The 25,569-nt window shown below is 49.9% G+C and overlaps 1 protein-coding gene across 5 annotated transcripts; it reads left to right on the forward strand.

The window, feature by feature from the left end:
• LOC105469185 (TEN1 subunit of CST complex) lies at positions 1–25,569 on the forward strand. 5 transcript variants are annotated; one of them, XM_071083606.1, is made up of 7 exons: positions 2–139; positions 4,748–4,934; positions 8,092–8,226; positions 11,371–11,468; positions 15,874–15,985; positions 19,490–19,568; positions 25,127–25,569. In XM_071083606.1, exons 4-7 carry the CDS (start codon positions 11,377–11,379, stop codon positions 25,246–25,248), a joined length of 405 nt encoding a protein of 134 aa, XP_070939707.1. In that variant the 5' UTR covers positions 2–139; positions 4,748–4,934; positions 8,092–8,226; positions 11,371–11,376; the 3' UTR covers positions 25,249–25,569. The 5 variants fall into 5 exon arrangements, with proteins under 5 accessions (XP_070939708.1, XP_011718206.1, XP_070939707.1 ...); XM_071083605.1 differs by lacking the exon at positions 4,748–4,934; XM_071083607.1 differs by lacking the exons at positions 4,748–4,934; positions 8,092–8,226 and having other exon boundaries at positions 1–139.

Consider the following 25,569-nt stretch of genomic DNA (forward strand, 5'->3'; position numbering starts at 1 on the left):
CCAAAGGTCAAGAAATTGCCCCGCGGGGCGTTCGGGGAGAGGGAAAGTAAAGCACTTTTTGTATCCCGCCACCTCTCCCGTCACGTGACCACGCGGGGCGGAAAGAGGAAATCCGAGGACTCGGCGACGCCCTGAACAGGTTGGCGGGGGCCTTGGGAAGGGGCGGGACAACGAGGCTGAGGAGGGACTGCGCCTGCGCTTGCCGCCCCCCGCCCCGCCCGCCCGACTTCTCCCCGCTTCCGGGTCTGTGTCTCTAGGCCTCTCTGAAATGAGAGGGGTCGGGGAGACTCAGGAAAGTGGGAGACTGGCTTTGCGGAATTGCTAGGGAGGGTCATTTGGGCTTTTGCCAAATCCACCCGGATTGGAGGAGAATGGGACGGGAACCAAAGTCTCTTTGGGGAGAGGCTCTAGTTACCTTTTGTTAAAATAATGACGTCTTTATTGGCAGAGGCGTGGGCTCCGGGGCCCTGGGTGTGGGATTGTGAGCGCTGCCCGCTGTTTAAGGGGTGGACGCGGACTTAGAATGAGGCCGAGCGGGCAGTGCTGCTCTAAGCCTTCTGTCTGGGAAACCCGACATTTTTTTCCCCCCAACCTCGCAGTTACTAGAGGTCTTGGAATCCAGACTTCTTTGCTTTCGTCATTATCGTCATCAAAGTGGGAAATGCACACTTAAATACTGTTAAAACCTAGTGTAGGGCCGGGCGCCGTGGCTCAAGCCTGGAATCCCAGCACTTTAGGAGGACGAGGCAGGCGTATCACTTGAGCCCGGGCGTTGAAGATCAGCCTGGGCAACATGGCAAAACCTCATCTCTACAAAAAATACCAAAAACTTAGCTGGGTGTAGTGGCATGCGCCTGTAGTCCCAGCTACTCTGAAGGCTGAGATGGGATGGTGGCTTGCGCACCGGAGGTGGAGGTTGCAGTGAGCCAAGATTGTGACATTGCACTCCATCCTGGACAACATAGTGAGACCCTATCTCTACAGGAAAAAAAAAAAAAACAGAAAACAAAAAACAATTCTGCCCAGTGGGATTGTGGACAAGGGAGATTCACGGATTTGTTGAATCATCTCTAGTCACTGTTTTTTTTTTTTTTTTTTTTCTTGAGACAGAGTCTCGCTCTATTGCCCAGGTTGGAGTGCCGTGGTGCGATCTCGGCTCACTGCAAGCTCCGCCTCCCAGGTTCACGCCATTCTCCTGCCTCAGCCTCCCAAGTAGCTGGGACTACAGGCGCCCGCCACCACACCCGGCTAATTTTTTGCATTTTTAAAAGTAGAGACGGGGTTTCACCGTGTTAGCCAGGATGGTCTCAATCTCCTGACCTCGTGATCCACCCGCCTCGGCCTCCCAAAGTGCTGGGATTACAGGCGTGAGCCACCGCGCCCTGCCTTTTTTTTTTTTTTTTTTTGAGATGGAGTCTCACTCTGTTGCCCAGGCTGCAGTGTGGTGGCAGGTGGTATGATCTCAGCTCATTGCACCCTCCACCCCTGGGTTCAAGCGATTCTCCTATCTCAGCCTCCCAAGTAGCTGGGATTACAGGGGCTCGCCGCCACACCCAGCTAATTTTTGTATTTTTAGTAGAGACAGGATTTTGCCATATTGGCCAGGCTGGTCTCGAATTCCTGACCTCAGTTTATCCACCTGCCTTGGCCTCCCAAAGCGCTGGGATTACAGTTGTGAGCCGCTGGGATTACAGGCGTGAGCCGCCGCGCCTAGCCTGTCTGTAGTCTGTGTAATACTATGACTTTGGTTTTCTCAGAAGTAAAACTACAAAGATGTATAACATTCATCATTTGAATAATAGAACTATAATACACACTCTTAACCCCTAGGACCTCAGGATCCTCATTTGTCTTATTAAGGTGCTGATCTCAGGCCCCTTCAACAGCGGGGAGAGTGTCTAGTTATTCTTTGTACCTGGCACAGTGCCTGCCCCACTAAAGGTGCTCAGGAAATCTTTGTGGCGTAAACAAATGGCTACTTGACAGCTGACCTTCTAGGTCTAGTATTCTAGGAAACCAATTGCTCTTAATGTAATGATAGTGGGTGTACTCAGCATTGAATAGAAAAGACTTAGATGAGCTAAATTTGGTGAGTTTTATTTTGAAATAATTTCAAATTTACACGAGAATTACAAGACTAGAACAAAGAACTTTTCTTCTGTGACTTTAACACTTTTTTTTTTTTTTTTTTTTTTGAGATGATGTCTTCCTCTGTCACCCAGGCTGGAGTGCAGTTGCATGATCTCAGCTCACTGCAACCTCCGCCTCCTGCGTTCAAATGATTCTCATGCCTCAGCCTCCCAAGTAGCTGGCACTACAGGAATGCGCTACCACACCTGGCTGAGTTTTGTGTGTTTGTTAGAGGCAGGGTTTCACCATGTTGACCAGGCTGGTCTCAAACTCCTGGCCTCAAGTGATCCGCTTGCCTCAGCCTTCCAAAGTGTAGAGATTACAGGTGTGAGCCACCGCGTCTGGCTGGCTGACATTAACACTTTTGAAGCGTATAAGCCCATTTTTTTGTAGTTTTGGATCTCAGAAAACAATACCCCAAAATGAAGGCCTCAGAAGCAACCCACAAAGCAAGTTTTTTTTTACCTTCTGCCCTCCTCTCCCTCAGGCCCATTCTCCCCCAAGGCTAGCCAGAGACGTTAGAATCCTCTTCCCCAAGGCGGGTCATAGAAAACAGAGTCCTTTGCCCCCAAAGCCAGCCATAAAACCCTAAATATAGGCTGAGTGCAGTGGCTCACACCTATAATCCTGGCACTTTGGGAGGCCAAGGCAGGTGGATCACGAGGTCAGGAGATCAAGATCATCCCGGCTAACACAGTGAAACCCCGTCGCTACTAAAAATACAAAAAAAAATTAGCTGGGCGAGGTGGCACTTCCCTGTAGTCCCAGCTACTCGGGAGGCTGAGGCAGGAGAACCGCTTGAACCCGGGAGGCAGAGGTTGCAGTGAGCCGAGATTGCACCACTGCTTTCCAGCCTGGGCGACAGAGTGAGACTCCATCTCAAAAAACAAAAAACAAAACAAACAAACAAGAAACCTAAATATATTACTCTTAACTTTCCCTCCATCTTTTGGTATAAAAACTGGCCAGAAAGAAATTATCTGACCTACCTTGTTGGACTATAGGCCACAAGACCCCATTCCAGAGACGGTCCTGCTCCACACCCAGAAGGAGGGAATGCTGCTCCAAGAAGCCAAGAAGAATCTAGACAGGCCTTGCTGGGCCTCCCCACTCAGTCTATCAGCATTAGATCCTACCTTTCCCCTGTATCTTTGGGTCTTCCTTCTGAGGTCTCCCACATGTACATGTTACATAAATGTGTACACCTTTTTGACCATTACTCTGCCTTTTGCAAGTTGACTTTTTGCCGCGAAACTTCAGAGGGCCACTTGGCCCCTGCAGTAGAATGTCGCATAATTCAGATTTGTCTGATATTTATTCATGATTAGATTCAGATGATGCATTTTTGGCAGGAATACCACACAAGTGATTAATAGGAGAAAAGGCATACACATGTATTTGATCATAGTTTTGCTTTGTTTCGTTTTGTTTGAGACAAAACTCTGTCACCCAGACTGGAATGCAGTGGCTCAACCATAGTTCACTGCAGCCTCAAACTCTTAGGCTCAAGCATTGATCATAGTTTTATTTACTTATTTATTTGTTTATTTATTTATTTTTTCAGACAGAGTCTCACTCTGTCGCCTAGGCTGGAGTGTTGTGGAGATCTCGGCTCACTGCAGCCTCTGCTTCTCCGGTTCAAGCAATTCTCCTGCCTTAGCCTTCCTTGTAGCTGGGATTACAGGCGCCCGCCATCATGCCTGGCTAATTTTTGTATTTTTAGTAGAGACGGTGTGTCACCATGTTGGCCAGGCTAGTCTTGAACTCCTGACCTCAAGTGATCTGCCTGCCTTGGCTCAAAAAAAAAAAAAAAAAAGAAAGAGACCGGGTGAGGTGGCTCACACCTATAATCCCAACACTCTGGGAGGCCGAAGTGGGTGGATCACCTGAAGTGAGGAGTTCATGACCAGCCTGGCCAACATGGTGAAACCCCGTCTCTACTAAAAATACAAAAATTAGCCGGGCATGTTGGCACGCGCCTGTAGTCCCAGCTACTCAGGAGGCTGAAGCAGGAGAATCGCTTGAACCTGGGGGGTGGTGGTTACAGTGACCCTGAGAACCTGCCACTGCACTCCAGCGTGGCAGACAGAGTGAGACTCCATCTCAAAAAGAAAGAAAAAAGTATAATCAGGCCGGTCGCGGTGGCTCAAGCCTGTAATCCCAGCACTTTGGGAGGCCGAGAGGGGCGGATCACGAGGTGAGGAGATCGAGACCATGGAACCCCGTCTCTACTAAAAAAAATACAAAAAAAAAAACTAGCCGTTCCCGGTGGCGGGCGTCTGTAGTCCCAGCTACTCGGGAGGCTGAGGCGGAAGAATGGCGTAAACCCGGGAGGCGGAGCTTGCAGTGAGCTGAGATCTGGCCACTGCACTCCAGCCCCGGCGACAGAGCAAGACTCCATCTTAAAAAAAAAAAAAAAGGTATAATCATTATACCAGCAAACTCCTCCCTTGGTGAGAGTTGCATAGCCAGCCCAGCATCCTCCTCACCCCTTTTTCCCCAGATCCCCCAGAAAAACAGGAACATCTAGTGGGGACACTCCTTTAGTCCCCTCATGTTAGTGAGCACACACTCGTGTACACCAGCCCTTCGTAATTTTTATCTCCCTCTGTTTTAGACAACGAATGTTTTCATAGCCTGTGCCACTTCTATAACCACCTGATGGGTTCCTGCAGCACAAACAAAATCAGTTCATGGAGAACATGGCGTTACAGTCAAGAAAGAGTTTAATTGACACAAGGCTGGCCACACCACGTGGGAGTTGGTATTATTAGTCAGTCTCCTGGAAGGCTCAGAGATTAGAGGTCATTTAAATGTAATTTTGGGAAAGGGGTGGTGGCAGCTAGGCAATGGTGCTTGCTGCTGATTGGTTGGGGGTGCAACCTTAGGGGTGTGGCAAATGGTCCTCCTGCAGGCTGAGTCGCCTCTGAGGGGGGCCCCGCAGGAGTGGTTGGTGGGGTCCATGTGGAGTTGGTGGTGTCAGACATGCAAAAAACCTGAAAAGATATCTCCAAAGGCCAATCTTAGATTCTGCAGTAGTGATGTTATCTGCAGGAGTAACTAGGGAAGTTGCCTAGCTTGTGACCTCTGGAATAATGGCTGGCAGTCTTCGCAGAATTCGGGCTTCTCTGTGCTCCTAGCCTGGTGGTCTCTCATTAGCTTTACAACAGTGGCTGCGTTTTAGGGAAGGGCTATTTTCATTTAAACTATAAACTAAATGTCTCCCAAAGTTAGCTTGGCCCAACCCCGGGAATAATTAAGGGCAGCTTAGCAGCCAAAGGCAAGAGGGGAATTGGCTAGATCAGATCTCCCCCTCTCCCCTGCTGCCCTAATTCTCTCACTGATGCAATTTTTGCAAAGGACATCTTACTTCTCTATCAAACTGTGACTCTGAGGAGATCTTTTTGCTCATCGTTGGACATTATGGGCTGTATAGTGTGTTCCTTGTTCTGAAGAAATAATGGTTGGCTTTCCAAATCTGTGCACCGTCTCTTATTCTGCTTTTTCATTTTTTTTTTTTATTTAATTTTGCTTTTGTGAGCGTCTCACTGTCACCCAGGCTGGAGTGCAATGGTGCAATCATAGTTCACTGCAGCCTCGACCTTGCAGGCTCAAGCGATCCTCCTATCTCATCCTCCCAAGTAGTTGGGATTATAGGCATGCAGCACCATACCCGGCTAATTTTTATATTTTTAGTAGCGACAAGGTTGCCCTCAAACTCCTGAGCTCAAGTGATCTGCCCGCCTCAGCCTCCTCAAGTGCTGGGATTATAGGCATGAGCCACCGCGCCCGGCCTTGTTCTGATTGTTTTGAAGCATTTGTAGCTTCCAGCAGGTAAGCAAAGCCCAGTCCAGAGTCACTGTCTGTTCCTATCAAGGAACAGAGTTCCGTGGTACTGCCCCAGGGCTACCAGCATGAGTCTCACTTGCCAGCTATGATCAGGACCTTCCACGATGTGATCTGCACCATAGCCACAGGCAGTCTCTGTCTCTTTTACTGACAAACAGAATAGTTCTTCCTGGCACTATGTGCCTGAGAGGGTTCAAGAGGAACGTGTTCATGAAAAAAGTCAAATGCGGCAAGGTGCGGTGGCTTACGCCTGTAATCCCAGCACTTTGGGAGGCCAAGCTGGGTAGATCACCTGAGGTCAAGAGTTCGAAACCAGTCTGACCAACAGGGTGAAACCCTGTCTCTACTAAAAAAAATTACAAAAATGTGGCCAGGCGCGGTGGCTCAAGCCTGTAATCCCAGCACTTTGGGAGGCCGAGACGGGTGGATCACGAGGTCAGGAGATCAAGACCATCCTGGCTAACACGGTGAAACCCTGTCTCTACTAAAAACTACAAAAAACTAGCCGGGCGAGGTGGTGGGCGTCTGTAGTCCCAGCTACTCCGGAGGCTGAGGCAGGAGAATGGCGTAAACCCAGGAGGCGGAGCTTGCAGTGAGCTGAGATCCGGCCACTGCACTCCAGCCTGGGCGACAGAGCGAGACTCCGTCTCAAAAAATTAAAAAAAAAAAATTACAAAAATTAGCCGGGCATGGTGGCAGGCGCCTGTAGTTCAACTACTCGTGAGGCTGAGGCAGGAGAATCTCTTGAACCTGGGAGGCGGAGGTTGCAGTGAGCCAAAATTGCACCATTGAACTCCTGCATGACAGAGCAAGACTCTGTCTCAAAAAAAAAAAAAAAAAAAAAAAATTAGCTGGGTGTGGTGGTAGGTGCAGCTGAGGCAGGCAAATCGCTTGAACCCCGGAGGCAGGGACTGCAGTGAGCCGAGATCATGCTGAGATGGAGTTGTTCCCTTGACCCCTTTGGTTCCCTGGTTGGGAACTGGAGTGACTCGTTTCACTCAGCCAGCCACTGGCCATTCCTCAAGAGAGGGAGCATGGGAGCAAGCAAGTGCAGCAACAGGATGGAACGAACCAGCCCATCGCTCCTCTCTGGCGGGAGCAGGTTCTGTGCAGAGCCCGCAGCAGCATCCAAGCCTGTGCCTCTCAGCACCCGGTTCTTGTCTGGCATCCAGGAAGAATCAGGTCACACAAACAGATTGAAGGGTAGTGTATGCTGAGGATTTTATAGGGTGATAGCTCTTAGAGGGATGGGAGTTGGAAAGGGGATGGTATGGGAAGAAGGCGATCTTTCCCTGAAGTTGCACCGTTTGAAGTTAGCTGCTTCTGTCTGTAGCCTCTGACTCACAGTTGCTGCTTCTCTGCTCACTGCTCAGCAGCTTGTATCCCCGACCATCAGCCCCAGGGAGAGGCCCCATAAATATGGGGTCATATCTATGATGGGACACCAGCCCTACCAGGCAGGCAACAGAGCAAGACTCTGTCTCAAAAAAAGTAAAAAAAAAAAAAAAATGGCCCGGGTGCGGTGGCTCACGCCTGTAATCCCAGCACTTTGGGAGGCTGAAGCGGGTGGATCACAAGGTCAGGAGATCGAGACCATCCTGGCTACCATGGTGAAACCCCGTCTCTACTAAAAATACAAAAACATTACCCAGCATGGTGGGGGGCACCTGTAGTCTCAGCTACTCGGGAGGCTAAGGCAGGAGAATGGTGTGAACCCGGGAGGCAGAGCTTGCAGTGAGCCGAGATCACGCCACTGCACTCCAGCCTGGGCAACAGAGTGAGACTCCATCTCAAAATAAATAAATAAATAAATAAATAAATAAATAGTTGAAGGCAGCCAGATGTGGTGGTATGCACCTGTAGTCCCTTGGGAGACTGAGGCAAGGGGAATCACTTGAGTCCAGGAGTTTGAGGCTGCAGTGAGCTATGATCCCACCAGTGCACTCCAGCCTTGGTGACAGAGTGAGACCTTGTACAGGCACATGCCACATACACACATTTGGGTCAATGACAGAGCGCGTATACACAGTGGCCCAAAAGATTATATAACACCATATTTTTTACTATTGACCATTTTTTACCATTTTCTCTCCTATGTTTGCTTATGTTCAGATATACAGATACCATTGTGCTACAGTTGCCTCCAGTGTTCTGTACAGCCACACGTGGTACAGGTTGATAGCCTGCGAACAATAGGCTCCACCATACAGCACCAGGGCTGCAGTAGGCTGTGCCATCTAGGTTTGTGTAAGTACACAGTGATGTTCACACAATGATGAAATCACCTAACTGCATTTCTGAGAACACATCTCTGTTATCGTTTGAATGCATGTCTACAATTGTAACAGAGATCATAGAGCCCACAAAGCTGAAAAATGTACTGTGTACTCATTTATAAACCCCTGTTTTATGGGATTGGAAGGAATGGGTTACATAGAGATTGGAATGGAACAATACTTCTCCACATAGCTTTTTATTTTATTTTATTTTATTTTATTTTATTTTATTTTATTTTATTTATTTTAGACTGAGTCTCTCTCTGTTGCCCAGGCTGGAGTACAGTGGTGTGAGCTCAGCTCACTGCAACCTCTGCCTCCCGGGTTCAAGCGATTCTCATGCCTTAGCCTCCCAAGTAGCGGGGATCACAGGTGCTTGCCATCATGCCTGGCTAATTTTTGTAATTTTAGTAGAGATGGGGTTTCACCAGGTTGGCCAGGCTGGTCTTGAACTCCTGACCTCAAGTGACCCACCTGCCTCAGCCTTCCAAAGTGCTGGAATTGCAGGTGTGAGCCACTGCACCCAGCCTAATTTTGTATTTTCAGTAGAGATGGAATTTCGCCATGTTGGCCAGGCTGGTCTCAAACTCCTGATCTCAGGTGATCTGCCCACCTTGGCCTCCCAAAGTGCTGGGATTACCGGCGTGAGCCACCGTGCCCGGACTTTTTATTTATTTATTTATTTTTTTTTTATTTTTATTTTTTGAGACGGAGTCTCGCTCTGTCGCCCAGGCTGGAGTGCAGTGGCCGGATCTCAGCTCACTGCAAGCTCCGCCTCCCAGGTTTACGCCATTCTCCTGCCTCAGCCTCCCAAGTAGCTGGGACTACAGGCGCCCGCCACCTCACCCAGCTAGTTTTTTTTTGTATTTTTTAGTAGAGACAGGGTTTCACCGGGTTAGCCAGGATGGTCTCGATCTCCTGACCTTGTGATCCGCCCGTCTCGGCCTCCCAAAGTGCTGGGATTACAGGCTTGAGCCACCGCGCCCGGCCTGACTTTTTATTTTTTTTAGAGACAGAGCCTCCCTCCGTCATCCATGCTGGAGTTCTGTGATGCTCTCATAGCTCACTGCAGCCTCGAACTCCTGGGTTCCAGCTATCCTCCCACCTCAGCCACCCAAGTAGCTGGTACTACATGTATTTGTAGCCTGCCAAATTTTTTTCTTTTTTGTAAAGTCAGGCTGTTGCTTTGTTCTCAGGCTGGTCCTGAACTCCTGGCCTCAAGCAGTCCTCCCACCTTGGCCTCCCAAAGCACTGGGATGACAGGTGTGAGCCACCATTCAGGGCCACACATAGCTTTTTTTTTTTTTTTTTTTTTTGAGACGGAGTCTCGCTCTGTCGCCCAGGCTGGAGTGCAGTGGCTGGATCTCAGCTCACTGCAAGCTCCAACTCCCAGGTTCATGCCATTCTCCTCCCTCAGCCTCCCGAGTAGCTGGGACTACAGGCGCCCGCCACCACGCCCGGCTAATATTTTGTATTTTTTAGTAGAGACGGGGTTTCACCGTGTTAGCCAGGATGGTCTTGATCTCCTGACCTCATGATCCGCCCATCTCGGCCTCCCAAAGTGCTGCGATTACAGGCTTGAGCCACCGTGCCCGGCCCACACATAGCTTTTTAATTTTGCTTGTTTGTTTGTTTGTTTGAGACGGAGTTTCGCTCTTGTTGCCCAGGCTGGAGTGCAATGGCGCAATCTCGTCTCACCGCAACCTCCGCCTCCCAGGTTCAAGCAATTCTCCTGCCTCGCCCTCCCTAGTAGCTGGGATTACAGGCATGTGCCACCACACCCCGCTAATTTTGTATTTTTAGTAGAGTCGGGGTTTCTCCATGTTGGTCAGGCTGGTCTCAAACTCCTGACCTCAGGTGATCCGCCCTTCTCGGTCTCCCGAAGTGCTGGGATTACAGGCATGAGGCACCGCGCCCAGCAGCTTTTTAAATATTGCTTTGGTTTATTATTATTTTGAGACAGGGTCTTACTCTGTTGACCAGGCTAGAGTGTAGTGGTGTGATCATAGCTCACTGCAGCTTCAACCTCCTGTGGTGAAGTGATGCTCCTGCCTCAGCCTCCTAAGTTGCTAGGACTACAGGTGAGAGACACCACACCTGGCTAATTTTTGTATTTTTTTTGTAGTGATGGGGTGTTGTCGTGTTGCCCGGGCTGGTCCCGAATTCCTAGTCTCAAGGGATCCACCCGCCTTGGCCTCCGAAAGAGCTGGGATTACAGGCATGAGCCACTGTGCCTGGCCTAATGTTTTAATTGTTTCATAGAGATGAATTCTCACTATGTTGTCAGGGCTGGTCTATGTTTGTTTGGTTTCGGTTGTTTTGCTTTGTTTTTTTGAGATGGAGTCTTGCTCTTGTTGCCCAGGCTGGAGTGCAATGGCACGATCTCGGCTCCCTGAAACTTCTGCCTCCTGGGTTCAAGTGATTCTCCTGCCTCAGCCCCCCAAGTCGCTGGGATTACAGGCATGCGCCACCATGCCCGGCTAATTTTGTATTTTTAGTAGAGACAGGGTTTCTCCATGTTGGTCAGGCTAGTCTTGATCTCCCGGCCTCAGGGGATCCACCTGCCTCAGCCTCCCAAAGTGCTGGGATTACAGGCGTGAGCCACTGCGCCCGGCCGTGGTTTGTTTTTGTTTGTTTGTTTGTTTGTTTTTAATACATGAATGCATATTATATCAATTTATTTATTTATTTATTTTGAGACAGCATCTTGCTCTATCACCCAGGCTGGAGTGCAGTGGCACGATCTTGGCTCATCGCAACCTCCACCTCCTGGGTTCAAGCAATTCTCCTGCTCCAGCCTCCTGAGTAACTGGGATTACAGGCGCACGCCACCAGCTAATTTTTGTATTTTTAGTAGCGATGGGGTTTCACCATGTTGGTCAGGCTGGTCTCAAACTCTTGACCTCGTGATCCACCTGCCTCGGCCTCCCAAAGTGCTGGGATTATAGGCATGAGCCACCGTGCCTGGCAAAATTTTTTTTTTTAATTTTAAAACACTGCTCACTGGAATTAGTCTTCAAGATGCTGTTGGTCTCATATATCTGCTAATCTCTGTTTTGCAGTCTATTTGATTTATCAGGAAACTTCAAAATCCATCTCAACTGTTTGGTTATAGGAGCCCATGATGCTGCCCAAACCTGGGACCTATTACCTCCCCTGGGAGGTCAGTGCAGGCCAAGTTCCTGATGGGGGCACACTGAGAACATTTGGCAGGTGAGAATGGTTTTTTTTATTTTTTTCACTGGTGGGGGTGATGGTTAAATGTCTTTCTCTACCCCCCCCCAAAAAAAAAAATAGTTAGGGCTGGGCGCGGTGGCTCATGCCTGTAATCCCAGCACTTTGGGAGGCTGAGGTGGGTGAATCACCTGAGGTCGGGAGTTTGAGACCAGCCTGACCAACATGGAGAAACCGTGTCTCTACTAAAAATACAAAATTAGCCTGGCATGGTGGCGTGTGCCTATAATCCCAGCTACTCGGGAGGCTGAAGCAGGAGAATTGCTTGAACCTGGGAGGTGGAGGTTGCAGTGAGCTGAGATTGTGCTATTGCACTCCAGCCTAGAGGACAGGGTGAGACTCTGTCTCGGAAAAAAAAAAAAGAGAAAGTAGTATTTTAATCTAGGCCGGGTGCGGTGGTTCACGCCTGTAATCCCAACACTTTGGGAGGCCAAAGTGGGCGAATCACCTGAGGTCAGAAGTTCAAAACCAGCCTGGCCAACATGGTGAAACCCCGTCTCTACAAAAAATACCAAAATTAGCCAGGCGTGGTGGCAGGCGCCTGTAATCCCAGCTATTTGGGAGGCTGAGGCAGGAGAATTGCTTGAACCCATGAGGCAGAGGTGGCAGTGAGCCAAGATCACGTTCCAGCCTGGGTGACGAGTGAAATTTGGTCTCAAAAAAAAAAAAAGGGCCGGGCGCGGTGGCTCAAGCCTGTAATCCCAGCACTTTGGGAGGCCGAGGCGGGTGGATCACGAGGTCAGGAGATCGAGACTATCCTGGCTAACATGGTGAAACCCCGTCTCTACTAAAAGTACAAAAAAACTAGCCGGGCGTAGTGGCGGGCGCCTGTAGTCTCAGCTACTTGGGAGGCTGAGGCGGGAGAATGGCGTGAACCCGGGAGGCGGAGCTTGCAGTGAGCCGAGATCACGCCACTGCACTCCAGCCTGGGAGACACAGCGAGACTCCGTCTCAAAAAAAAAAAAAAAAAATATATATTTTGACCTAGTTAAAGGCTGGGTGTGGAGGCTCACATCTGTGATCCTAGCACTTTGGGAGGCTGAGGTGGGAGGATTGGTTGAGTCCAGGAGTTTGAAACAAGCCTGGGCAACATGGTGAAACCCTGTCTCTACAAAATATACAAAAATTTAGCCAGGCATGGCAGTGTGCGCCTGTAGCCTCAGCTACTGGGGAGGCTGAGGTGGGAGGATCACCTGAACCTGGGAGGTCTAGGCTGCAGTGAGCTGAGATTGCACCACTGCACTCCATCCTGGATGACAGAGTGAGATCCTACCTCAAAAAAAAAAAAAGGAAAGAAAAAAAAGAAGAAAGCAGTGTTTTAACCTAGATGAGATCCTATTGTATTACTATACTGTAGCATTTATTTAGTTAGCTGTGTATGGTAGACCTAGTTCGATGTCAGACATGTAGATCTCCATCATCATTTTGAATAGTTCCATTTTGTTTCACTGTGGTGATATTGCATCATTTACTAAGCCAAATCTTTTTTTTTTTTTTTTTTTTTTTTTTTTGAGACAGAGTCTCACTCTGTCGCCCAGGCTGGAGAGTGCAGTGGCGTGATCTCGGCTCACTGCAACCTCTGCCTCCTGGGTTCAAGCGATTCTCCTGCCTCAGCCTCCTGAGTAGCTGGTATTACAGGCCCCTGCCACCACACTCAGCTAATTTTTTTTTATTTTTTAGTAGAAATGGTATTTCACCATCTTGGCCAGGCTGGTCTTGAACTCCTGACCTCGTAATCCACCCGCCTCGGCCCCACAAAGTGCTAGGATTACAGGCTTGAGCCACCGCGCCCAGCCTACTTAGCCAATACTTTATTGATTTTCTTTCTTTCTGTTTTTTTTTTTGAGACAGAGTCTCGCTCTGTTGCCCAGGCTTGAGTGCAGTGGCATGATCTTGGCTCACTGCAAGCTCCGCCTCCCGGGTTCATGCCATTCTCCTGCCTCAGCCTCCCGAGTAGCTGGGACTACAGGCGCCCGCCACCTCGCCTGGCTAGTTTTTTGTATTTTTTAGTAGAGACAGGGTTTCACTGTGTTAGCCAGGATGGTCTCGATCTCCTGACCTCGTGATCTGCCCGTCTCAGCCTCCCAAAGTGCTGGGATTACAGGCTTGAGCCACCGCGCCCGGCCATTTTTGTATTTTTTTAAGTAGAGATGGGATTTCATCATGTTGGCCAGGATGGTCTCCATCTCGACCTTGTGATCTGCCTGCCTCAACCTCCCAAAGTGCTAGCATTACAGGCGTGAGCCACCATGCCCGGCTTTATTGATTTTCAATAAAGACATCAGGGTAATTCAGTAGGGAAAGGATAGTCCTTTCAACAAGTGGAGCTACTAGATATTGACACTGTGTCGCCCAGGCTGAAGTGCAAGTGGCATGATCATGGCTTACAGCAGCCTTGACCCCTCAACCTCCCAAGTAGCTGAGACCACAGGCGTGCACCACCGTACCTGGCTAATTAAAAAAAAAAAAAAAAAATTTTTAGAGATGGCATCTCGGTCTGTTGCCCAGGCTGGTCTCTAATGCCTGGGCTCAAGCAATCCTCTTGCCTCGGCCTCCCAAAGTGCTAGGATTACAGATGTGAGCTACCATGCCCAACCTATATATATATATATATATATATATATATATATTTTTTTTTTTTTTTTTTTTTTTTTTTTTTTGAGATGGAGTTGCTCTGTTGCCCAGACTGGAGTGCAGTGGTATGATCTCAGCTCACTGCAGCCTCTACCTCCTGGGCTCCAGTGATCCTCCTGTCTTGGCCTCCCAAGTATCTGGGACCACAGCTGCATGCTACCATGCTTGGCTAATTTTTTATATTTTTAGTAGAGACAGGGTTTCAACATGTTGCCCAGGTTGGCCTTGAACTCTTGGACTCAAGCGATCCACCTGCCTTGGCCTCCCAAAGTGCTGGGATTACCAGCATGAGCCACTACGCCCAGCTAGATATTAATATGGTAGGGGAACATCTTGATCTCTACTTCACAACATGCCAAAAAGAATTTACACTGTGTCATAGATTACAAGCTAAGACTGCACTGTCTCAAGAAAACAGGATACAACCTTGAGTAGGCAAAGTTTTTTTTTGTTTTTTGTTTTTTGTTTTTTTTTTTTAATAGCGTTTATAGCCCATATTGAAAAAGAAAAGATGGCCAGGCACAGTGGCTCATGAGTGTAATCCCAGCACTTTGGGAGGCTGAGGCAGGTGGATCGCTTGAGCCCAGGAGTTTGAGACCAGCGTGGACAACATAGCAAAACTCCATCTGTACAAAAAGTTAAAAAATTAGCCAGGTGTAGGCCAGGTACGGTGGCTCATGCCTGTAATCCCAGCACTTTGGGAGGCTGAGGCGGGCGGATCATAAGGTCAGGAGATCGAGACCATCCTGGCTAACGTGGTGAAACCCCATCTCTGCTAAAAATAGAAAAAAATTAGCCGGGCGTGGTGGTGGGCACCTGTAGTCCCAGCTACTCGGGAGGCTGAGACAGGAGAATGGCATGAACCCAGGAGGCGGAGCTAGCAGTGAGCCGAGATAGTGCCACTGCACTCCAGCCTGGGCAACAGAGCGAGACTCCATCTCCAAAAAATAAATAAATAAAAATTAGCCAGGTGTGGTGGCAAGTACCTATAGTCCCAGCTACTCAGGAGGCTGAGATGGGAGGATTGCTTGAGCAGCCTGGAAGATCAAGGCTGCAGCCTGGGATACAGAAAAAAAAAAAAAAAGAAAGAAAGGAAAAAAAAGATTTCTTAGACAAGACATAGAAAGCAAAAGTCATAAAAGAAAAAAAAAGGTCGGGTGTGGTGGCTCATGCCTGTAATCCCAGTACTTTGGGAGGCTGAGGTGGGTGGATCACTAGAGGTCAGGAGTTGGATACCAGCCTGGACAACATGGTAAAACCTCTTCCTTACTGAAAATACAAAAATTAGCCAGGCCTGGTGGCAGGCACCTGTAACCCCAGCTACTCAAGAGGCTGAGGCACAAGAATTGCTTGAACCCGGGAGGTGGAGGTTGCAGTGAGCCAAGGTTGCACGACTGCACTCCAGCCTGGGCAACAGAGCGAGACTCCATCTCACAAAAAAAAAAAAAAGAAAAGAAAAAAATGAATAAACAATGAATAAACTGATCATTAACAAAATTAAAAGCTTCTGCTTATCAAAAATATAACATTAAGAAAATTAAAGGCAAGGGGATGAAAATTAAAAGGAATTCCTTTACATTCTACCATGTAGACTGAAAATTTTTTTTCTGGTTTGCTGCTGCAATTTGCATTTCTCTGATGAGACTGAGGCTGAACACTTTTCTATAGATTTCTTGGCCGTGCAAACCTTTTGCACGTGGTGGTGATTCTACATATGGATGGAAATTATTGCATTTCCTCTGCCTTTCAGGTTGTGCCTCTATGACATGATCCAGTCCAGAGTAACACTGATGGCTCAGCACGGATCTGATCAACACCAGGTTCTTGTCTGTACCAAGTTGGTGGAGCCCTTCCACGCCCAGGTGGGCTCCCTGTACATTGTCCTTGGGGAGCTCCAGCACCAGCAGGGTGAGCTGCGGCCTCACACCCCCTTTCTCCTCCTGGGGCCTGAGCTGGGGCAGTCTTTGGGGCAGTCAGTGAGGAATGGGCTCGTGACCCGACAGCAGTGTCTCATCGGGGTTAATGTTTCTTCCAAATCAGCCCACAAGTTCAAGGACTCTTGAGGATTCAATTCAGAGTGGACTGGTCACATGGTGCCAACTCAAAGACAGGGTGGCTGGTCAGGAGTTCGAGACCAGCCTAGCCAACATGGCAAAACCCCGTGCCTACTAAAAGTACAAAACTTAGCTGGGCATGGTGGCATGTGCCTGTAGTCCCAGCCACTCAGGAGACTGAGGCAGGAGAATCACTTGAACCAGGGAGGTAGAGGTTGCAGTGAGCCCAGATCGTTCCATTGCACTCCAGCCTGGATGACAGAGTGAGACTCCATCTCAAAAAAAAAAAGACAGGTACAGTGAAGAGATGGTCCCCCATGGGGAAGCGAGAATGAAGAGAGAGAAACCACTAATTTCTCAAGGCCTAATGCACCAGGTCTGAGGCGAGGCAGTTTGCTTAGATCTTTTTGAATTTGTCTGTCAGCTCTTGATCTGAATCTTAAAAAAAAATTTTTTTTAATTTTTTTGAGACAAGCTGTCTGTCTGTCACCCAGGCTGGAGTGCAATGGTATGATCACAGCTCACTGCAACCTCCACCTCCTGGACTCATGAGGTTCCCACCTCAGCCTCCTGAGTAGCTGGGACCACAGGCATGCACCACCACACTCAGCTACTTTTTAAATTTTCTGTAGAGACAAGGTGTCATTATCTTGGGATGAGGGATCTGCCTGCGTTGGCCTCCCAAAATGCTGGGATTACAGGCGTGCAGCACCAAACCCAGCCTTACTTCTGATTCCTTTTTTTTTTTTTTTTTTGAGACGGAGTCTCGCTCTGTTGCTCAGGCTGGAGTACAGAGGTGCGATCTCCGATCTCCGCTCACTGCAAGCTCCGCCTCCCAGGTTCACGGTATTTTCCTGCCTTAGCCTCCTGAGTAGCTGGGACTACAGCCGTCCGCCACCACACCCGGCTAATTTTTTGTATTTTTAGTAGAGACGGTGTTTCACAGTGTTAGCCAGGATGGTCTCTCGATCTCCTGACCTCGTGATCCGCCCACCTCAGCCTCCCAAAGTGTTGGGATTACAGGCGTGAGCCACCATTTTTTTTTTTTTTTAGACAGTGCCTTTCTCTGTCGCCAGACTGGAGTGCAGTGGTGCGATCTCAGCCCCCTGCAACCTCCAACTCCCTGGATCAAGTGATTCTGCTGTCTCAGCCTCCCGAGTAGCCCTGCCTGCTTCTGATTCTTATTGCTGTTTTTTTTTTTGTTTTTTTTTTCTTGAGACAGAGTGTTGGTCTGCTGTCCAGGCTGAGTGCAGTGGCGTGATCTTGGCACCAGGCCCTATTCTGCCATTTCTGTATGGATTGCCTGTAGTGGAAACCAAATGGTTGATGAAAGAGAATTCTTTATTTTTGAGATGGAATGTCGCTCTCTCGCCAGGCTGGAGTGCGGTGGCATGATCTCAGCTCACTGCAACCTCTGCCTCCCGGGCTCAAGCAATTCTCCTGCCTCAACTTCCCGAGTAGCTGGGACTACAGGTGTGCGCCACCATGCCCGGCTAATTTTTGTAATTTTAGTAGAGACAGGGTTACACCATGTTGGCCAGGTTGGTCTTGATCTCTTGACCTTGTGATCTGCCTGCCTCAGCCTCCCAAAATGCTGGGATTACAGGTGTGAGCCACCGCACCCGGCCTGGAAAGTTCTTTAGAGAAGAGTCACAGCGAATGAACGCAGGAGAAATATGCGAATTCAAAGTCATCACTTTAAAAGCCCTGACAAAATAAAAAATCCAGGCAACAGTCCTCACTAGTGGCCAAAATCATTAGGAAACATTTTGATGGGATCATTGTGATGGAGGGACCTGCTGGCAGTGCCTGGGCCAGCCTGATCAATGTCAACGTGATAAAAATCAGAAGGGCAAACATCATGTACCTCCGATGTGAGGCAAGAGGAAGACACAATAGCACCACCTCTGGTGGGTTCTTGCCAAAAAAATTGAACCTGAAGTTAATCAGGCCTCAGAGGAAGTAGCCTGTTACTAGGCACTGGCTAGTTTACTGCTACTCTTATAATTTGCATCACAACCTGTTTTTTGTGAGTTTTTTTTTTCTTAAAACATTTTAGTCGCGGGGCGCGGTGGCTCACACTTGTAATCCCAGCACTTTGGGAGGCTGAGGTCAGGAGGATCACCTGAGGTCAAGAGGACAAGACCAGCCTGACCAACGTGGAGAAACCCCGCCTCTACTAAAAATACAAAATTAGCTGGGCGTGGTGGTGCACGCCTGTAAACCTAGCTCCTTGGGAGGCTGAGGCAGGAGAATCACTTGAACCCGGGAGGTGGAGGTTCCTGTGAGCGGAGATCACGCCATTACACTCCAGCCTGGGCAACAAGAGCAAAACTCCGTCTCAAAAAAAGAAAAAAATTTTGTCTTGATTTTCTTTTTTTTTTCTGGAGACGGAGTCTCAGTCTCTCACTCTGTCACCCAGGCTGGAGTGCAGTGGCGTGATCTCAGCTCACAGCAACCTCCACCTCCCGGGTTCAAGCGATTCTCCTGCCTCGGCCTCCTGAGTAGCTGGGATTACAGGCACCTGCCACTGCGCCTGGCTAATTTTTGTATTTTTAGTAGAGACAGGGTTTCACCATCTTGGCCAGGCTGGTCTTGAGCTCCTGACCTCATGATCTACCTTCCTTGGCTTCCCAAAGTAATGGGATTACAAGCGTGAGCCACCACGCCTGGCCTGTCTTGATTTTCTAAGTCATACATGCTCGTCATTCACAGAGGGAACTGGGAATCAAAAATAAGGAGGTGGGAGGAGAGCATCTGGGCTGACTGTGCTCTGTCTGCCCTGACCTCTGGCCTGGGCAGAGGGGGCACCCTGTGGCTGCTTTAAACCTCCCTGTGAAAGCCAAGTGTGGTGGCTCATGCCTATATTGTCAGCACTTTGGGATGCCAAGGAAGGAGGATTGCTTGAGATCAGGAGTTCAAGACCAGCCTGGGCAACATAGTGAGACCCCATCTTTATAAAAATTAAAAAATTATTCAGGTGTGGTGGCACATGCTTGTCGTCCCAGTTACTTGAGAGGCTGAGGTGGCAGGATTGCTTGAGTCCAGGAGTTCAAGGTTACAGTGAGCTGATCTTGCACAACTGTACTCTAGCCTGAATGACAGGGTGAGACCCTGTTCAAAAAAAAAAAAAAGGAAAAAAAGTGCAGGTGTGGTGGCTCATACCTGTAATCCCAGCACTTTGAGAGGCTAGGGGGGGAGGCTCGCTTGAGCCCAGGAGTTCAAGACCAGCCTGGAAAATGTAGCAAGCGCCTGCCTCTACAAAATAGTAATAAATAAATGGAAATAAAACAATAAACCTTCCTGTGCCAGGCCCAAAGTCCTGTGGGGACACAAAGGTTGATCAGATGTGAATCCTGCCCTGTGGCCAGACTGACGGTTCTGAGGACAGGTGAGAGGTCATCTTTCAGAAATGTTTGCATAAGAACTAGCTGAGAAGACCGACAGGTGAAGACGTGCTGGGCTGCGATAAAACCCACAGACCTGACACCTGCTGGTGCCATCCAAAGGCCCGAGGGCCGCCTGTTCTGGAGCTAAGGTGTGGGGCACAGCCTTTCCCAGGCCTACTCCAGAGGCGCTTGGAGCACGCCCAGGCCGAAGGGCACTGGACCACAGCAAGCATCTACCCACAAGCCCTCACCATGCATCCTCTGCCTTCTGCTTTTCTCTCACTGCACCCCTGCACCTTGCCATCAGAAACCTTCCTGTGGGGCTGGGCTCAGGGGCTCAGTAATCTAGCATGTTCAGAGGCTGAGGTGGGAGGATCACTTGAACCCAGGATTTTGAGACCAACTTGGGCGACGCAGAGAGACTCCATCTCCACAAAAATGAAAATATTAGCCGGGTGTGGTGGCTTGTGCTTGTAGTCCCAGCTACTTGGAAGCCTAAGGCAGGAGGATGGCTTGAGGCAGGAGTTCGATGCTGCAGTGAGCTATGATCATGCCACTACACTCCAACCTGGGTGACAAAATGAGACCCTGTTTCTAAAGAAAAAGAAAAGAGGCCGGGCACAGTGGCTCATGCCTATAATCCCAGAACTTTTGGGAGGCTGAGGCAGGTGGATTACTTGAGTCCAGGAGTTCAAGACCAGCCTGGACGGCCAGCCGCGGTGGCTCACACCTGTAATGCCAGCACTTTGGGAGGCCGAGGTGGGTGGATCACTTGAAGTCAGGAGTTTGAGACCGGCCTGACCAACATGGTGAAACCCTGTCTCTAAAAAAATACAAAATTAGCTGAGCGTGGTGACGCATGCCTGTAATCCCGGCAACTCGGGAGGCTGAGGCAGGAGAATCGCTTGAAACTGGGAGGCAAAGGTTGCAGTGAGCTGAGATCACGCCATTGCACTCCAGCCTGGGCGACAAGAGCAAAACTCCATCTCAAAAAAAAAAAATAAATAATAACCAGCCTGGGTAACATGGTGAAACCCTGTCTCTACAAAAAATACAAAAATTAGCAGGGTGTATTATTGCACACAAGCCTATAGTCCCAGCTACTGGGGAACTTGAGGTGGGAGGATCACTTGAGCCAGGGAGGTGGAGATTGCAGTGAACTGAGACTGTACCACTGTACTCCAGCCTGGGGGACAGAGTGAGACCCTGTCAAAAAAAAAAAAAAAAAAAAGAAAGAGGGCTGGGCGCGGTGGCTCAAGCCTGTAATCCCAGCACTTTGGGAGGCCGAGACGGGCGGATCACGAGGTCAGGAGATCGAGACCATCCTGGCTAACACAGTGAAACCCCGTCTCTACTAAAAATACAAAAACTTAGCCGGGCGAGGTGGCGGGCGCCTGTAGTCCCAGCTACTCGGGAGGCTGAGGCAGGAGAATGGCGTGAACCCGGGAGGCGGAGCTTGCAGTGAGCTGAGATCCGGCCACTGCACTCCAGCCTGGGTGACAGAGCGAGACTCCGTCTCAAAAAAAAAAAAAAAAAAAAAAGAGAAAGACGAAAGAAAAGAAAGAGAAAAGAGAAGAGAAAGGGAGGGAGGGAGGGAAACCTTCCTGTGTGTCCCCTGTGCACCTCCCTCTTCGAGCATCCTTATGGCTCCGGGACTTGCCCAAACCTTCCTCCCCAAACCACACACCCACAGAGTCTGGAGCAGGGCCCGAGTTTCCCCGGCTCCTCAGGTGTGTCAGCATCTCACATCCCTTCCTGTCTCCCTGCTGCCAACCAGTTCCACCAGCAAGCACCTCTGCCCCAATTCCACCTCCCACGCCTGCTGCCGCACCTTGGTCTTGTTTTCCTGAAATTGCATGCCATCCGCTCTCCCTTCTACTTCTGCTGCGTCCCTCTTGCCCTTTCAGGACCTGTGGACTCGGGACTCCTGGACTTTCTTCCCCACCTCTTTTCCCCGCTGGGCCTCACTACCATTTCAGCCACTTTCCTGGCAGCTTCACTCCTGCCCTGAGACCCCAGCCTCCACCCTCCTGGTCCTGCCAACTGTTGAGTGCAGAAAGATCACAGAACTCCAAGGATTCGGAGCTCAATGATTTCAGGGGCTCACTGAGGTTTCCCTGCTCTGCCTAGAAATCCTTCCTGTGTCCTAGCCACACCCGCCTCCCAGGCGCCACCACAGCTAGTCCAGAAATTCCCTTGCCTCGTAAGAACTCACTTCCGGCCGGGCGCGGTGGCTCAAGCCTGTAATCCCAGCACTTTGGGAGGCCGAGACGGGCGGATCACGAGGTCAGGAGATCGAGACCAGCCTGGCTAAATACGGTGAAACCCCGTCTCTACTAAAAAATACAAAAAACTAGCCGGGTGAGGTGGCGGGCGCCTGTAGTCCCAGCTACTCGGGAGGCTGAGGCAGGAGAATGGCATAGACCCGGGAGGCGGAGCTTGCAGTGAGCTGAGATGCGGCCACTGCACTCCAGCCTGGGCGACAGAGCGAGACTCCGTCTCAAAAAAAAAAAAAAAAAAAAAAGAACTCACTTCCTCTCCTCCCCTGTCCCTCCCAGCTTATTGCTTTATGTCCCAGCTAGAATTGAGGCCACAGGCAGCCGTTCTTCCTCCTACAGTCAGACACTGAAATGGCCACCGTTAGCGCCTTCCTCTAGTCTAAGAGGAAGCAGGGTCCCTCCTACCTAAAGGGTTACCACGGTTCTTCCCTCTCCACATATAAGGCGCTCAAGCCTCCTCTATATGGAAATAATAGTCTCAACCGCAAGAAGTCATCATCTACACTAGAGTCCGACCTGCCTGCCCATGACCTTCCCTCCCTTTGCAGACAAACCTAAAAGAACATCTGTGCTCCGTATAACGCCTTCCTGTCCCCAGGCCTCACCCCACTGCATTCTGACTGCTTTTTATAACCCAGGCCCTTCTTTACTCCATGTTCTTTATCTTTTTTTTGTTTTTGAGACAGAGTCTCGCTCTGTCACCCAGGCTGGGAGTACAGTGGCATGATCTCCGCTCACTGCAACCTCTGCTTCCCAGGTTCAAGTGAGTCTCCTGCCTCAGCCTCCCGAATAGCTGGGATTACAGGAGTGTGCCACCACACCCAGCTAATTTTTGTATTAGTAGAGACAGGGTTTCACCGTGTTGGCCAGGCTGGTCTTGAGCTCCTGACCTCAGGTGATCTGCCCACCTCAGCCTCCCAGAGTGCTGGGATTACAGACATGAGCCGCTGCGCCTGTCCTTTTTTTTTTTTTTTTTTTTTTTTTTGAGACAAGAGTCTTGCTCTGTTGCCCAGGCTGGAGTGCAGTGGCACAATCTTGGCTCACTGCAATATCCACCTCCCTGGTTCAAATGATTATCATGCCTCAGTCTCCCAAGTAGTTGGGATTACAGGTGTGTGCCACAACGCCTGGGTAACTTTTGTATTTTTAGTAGAGACAGGGTTTTGGCATGTTAGCCAGGCTGGTCTTGAACTCCTGGCCTCAAGTGATCCACCTGTCTTGCCCTCCCAAAGTGTTGGGATTATAGTGTTGGGAGCCACCGCACCCCGCCCCAATTCCTCTCTAACCTGTGCAGGCTCTGCTGCTCAGCACTAGGCTAACAGAAGCTGAGACACGCAGGCAACCTCATGTTTCAAATGAGTTCATTGTCTAAGGGTAGCCTGTGTAGACAGCTGGAATCTAGGCAGGATGACACCCTGGATTCTGTCCTCAGGCTGTGCTATAAATGACCTAGACTAGAGGAAAGGACAGGCACAGCCTTTATCTCAAAACAGCATAAAAAGAAGACAGTGTAATGGCCTAGAACGTTGAATCTATTTATTTATTTTGAGAGGGAGTCTCACTCTGTCGCCCTGGCTGGAGTGCAGTGGCTTGATCTCAGCTCACTGCAACCTCTGCCTCCCAGGTTCAAGTGATTCTCCTGCCTCAGTCTCCCGAGTAGCTGGGTTTACAGGTGCCAGCCACCACGCCTGGCTAATTTTGGTATTTTTAGCAGAGATGGGGTTTTGCCGTGTTGGCCAGGCTGGTCACGAACTCCTGACCTCAGGCGATCTGCCCGTCTCAGAAATCTATTTATTAAAATGCTCAGAGAGCAGAAAGAGCATGAGTGCAAAAATTTAAAAAATTTTTTTTTTTTGAGACGGAGTCTCGCTCTGCCGCCCAGGCTGGAGTGCAGTGGCCGGATCTCAGCTCACTGCAAGCTCCGCCTCCCGGGTTCACGCCATTCTCCTGCCTCAGCCTCCCGAGTAGCTGGGACTACAGGCGCCCGCCACCGCGCGAGGCTAGTTTTTTTGTATTTTTTTAGTAGAGACGGGGTTTCACCGTGTTAGCCAGGATGGTCTCGATCTCCTGACCTCGTGATCCGCCCGTCTCGGCCTCCCAAAGTGCTGGGATTACAGGCTTGAGCCACCGCGCCCGGCCTTTAAAATTTTTTTTTTTCCCTTGCAAGCTGTGACTGGAGAAAATAGAAAAAAAAAAAAGTTAGCTAGGTGCAGTGGCTCACACCTATAATTCTCACATGTTGGGAGGCCGAGGCGGGCAGATCACTTGATCCCAGGAGTTTGAGACCAGCCTGGGCAACATGGCGAGACCCCATCTCTACAAGAAATAAAAAAATTAGCCAGGTGTGGTGGTGCGTGCCTGTAATCCCAGCTCCTGAGGAAGATGAGATGATCACCTGAGCCTGGGAAGTGGAGGCTATACTGAGCCATGATTGACCCACTGCACTCCAGCCCAAGTGACAGAGCAACACCCTGTCTCAAAAAAAGAAATTTTTTTTTAGGTGGAGTCTCGCTGTCTCTCCCAGGCTGGAGTGCAGTGGTGTGATCTTGGCTCACTGCAACCTCCATCTCTTGGGTTCAAGCGATTCTCCTGCCTCAGCCTCACGAGTAGCTGGGACTATAGGCATGCAGCACTACATGTGGCTAATTTTTGTATTTTTAGTAGAGATGGGGTTTCGTCATGTTGGCCAGGCCGGTCTGTAACTCCTGACCTCAAGTGTTCCACATGCCTCGGCCTCCCAATGTGCTAGGATTACAGGTGTGAGCCAGTTCATCTGGCAAAAGAAAGAAAATGTTTAAAAAGTCTCTTATGGCAAATCCCACATGTCTTTCCTGTTTGGTGCCACCTGAACATTGGCAAACCTTTCCATTATGGATCAGGTCACCATCACATCTGCTAGAGCCCCTCGTCCACGGTGGGATGACCTGTTCCTATAAAGCCAAACTTACCAGAAGCTCAGTCCCTTGGATTTTTAAAATATGGGTGTCTCTTTTCCCCTGGTTTCTGATGACATTGCGTCCCAAGGTGCCAAGGGGGCCTTTCCTCAGACCAGAGGGCTTTTCTGGCCACCTGCTAAGTTCCAGACACGGGCCTGCTGTGCATGGCAGGCCCACAGTTCTAGGCCCAAGTACGCAATTGCCTTAGCCCCATATGCCGTTGTTATTGTCCACACAGCTTGCTGCCAAAACCCAGGACTGAGCTGTCAAGGGAACAGCTGGAATGCACTTTGGTGCCGCTCAGTCACCTCAGTCACCGCTAGTGCCCTGGTGTTTGTCTTGCAGACGGAGGCTCCCTGGTGAAGGCGCGCGTGCTGACCTGCGTGGAGGGGATGAACCTGCCCTTGTTGGAACGAGCCATCCGGGAGCAGAGGCTGTACCAGCAGGAGCGGGGCGGCGGCCAGTAGGAAACAGCAGCCCAGCAACACCCCCACCTGCTTCCAAGGCCAAACCCTCTGGAGCTGCGGGAGCCCCAGAGAGCGCAGACGCCTCCCCAGCGACGGCCTTGTCTGGAGCCGAAAGCAGAGGGGCGGGTGGTGAATCCAGCCCCATCCCCTACTTTGGGATTAGCTCATCAATGAGAGCCCAGAAAGCATGCCATAATTCCGACAGCCCCACCCGGGGAGACTGCAGGTGGCTGAGCTCGGGTGCCAGCCCGTGCTTGGTGTGGGGCCATGGAGGGTTCCAGAAGGTCCTAGTGAATAAAGGCCCAAGGGCCGTGCCCTCGA

The sequence above is a fragment of the Macaca nemestrina genome, chromosome 17 (assembly GCF_043159975.1).
Source record: "Macaca nemestrina isolate mMacNem1 chromosome 17, mMacNem.hap1, whole genome shotgun sequence".
NCBI classification, from domain to species: Eukaryota; Metazoa; Chordata; class Mammalia; order Primates; family Cercopithecidae; genus Macaca; species Macaca nemestrina.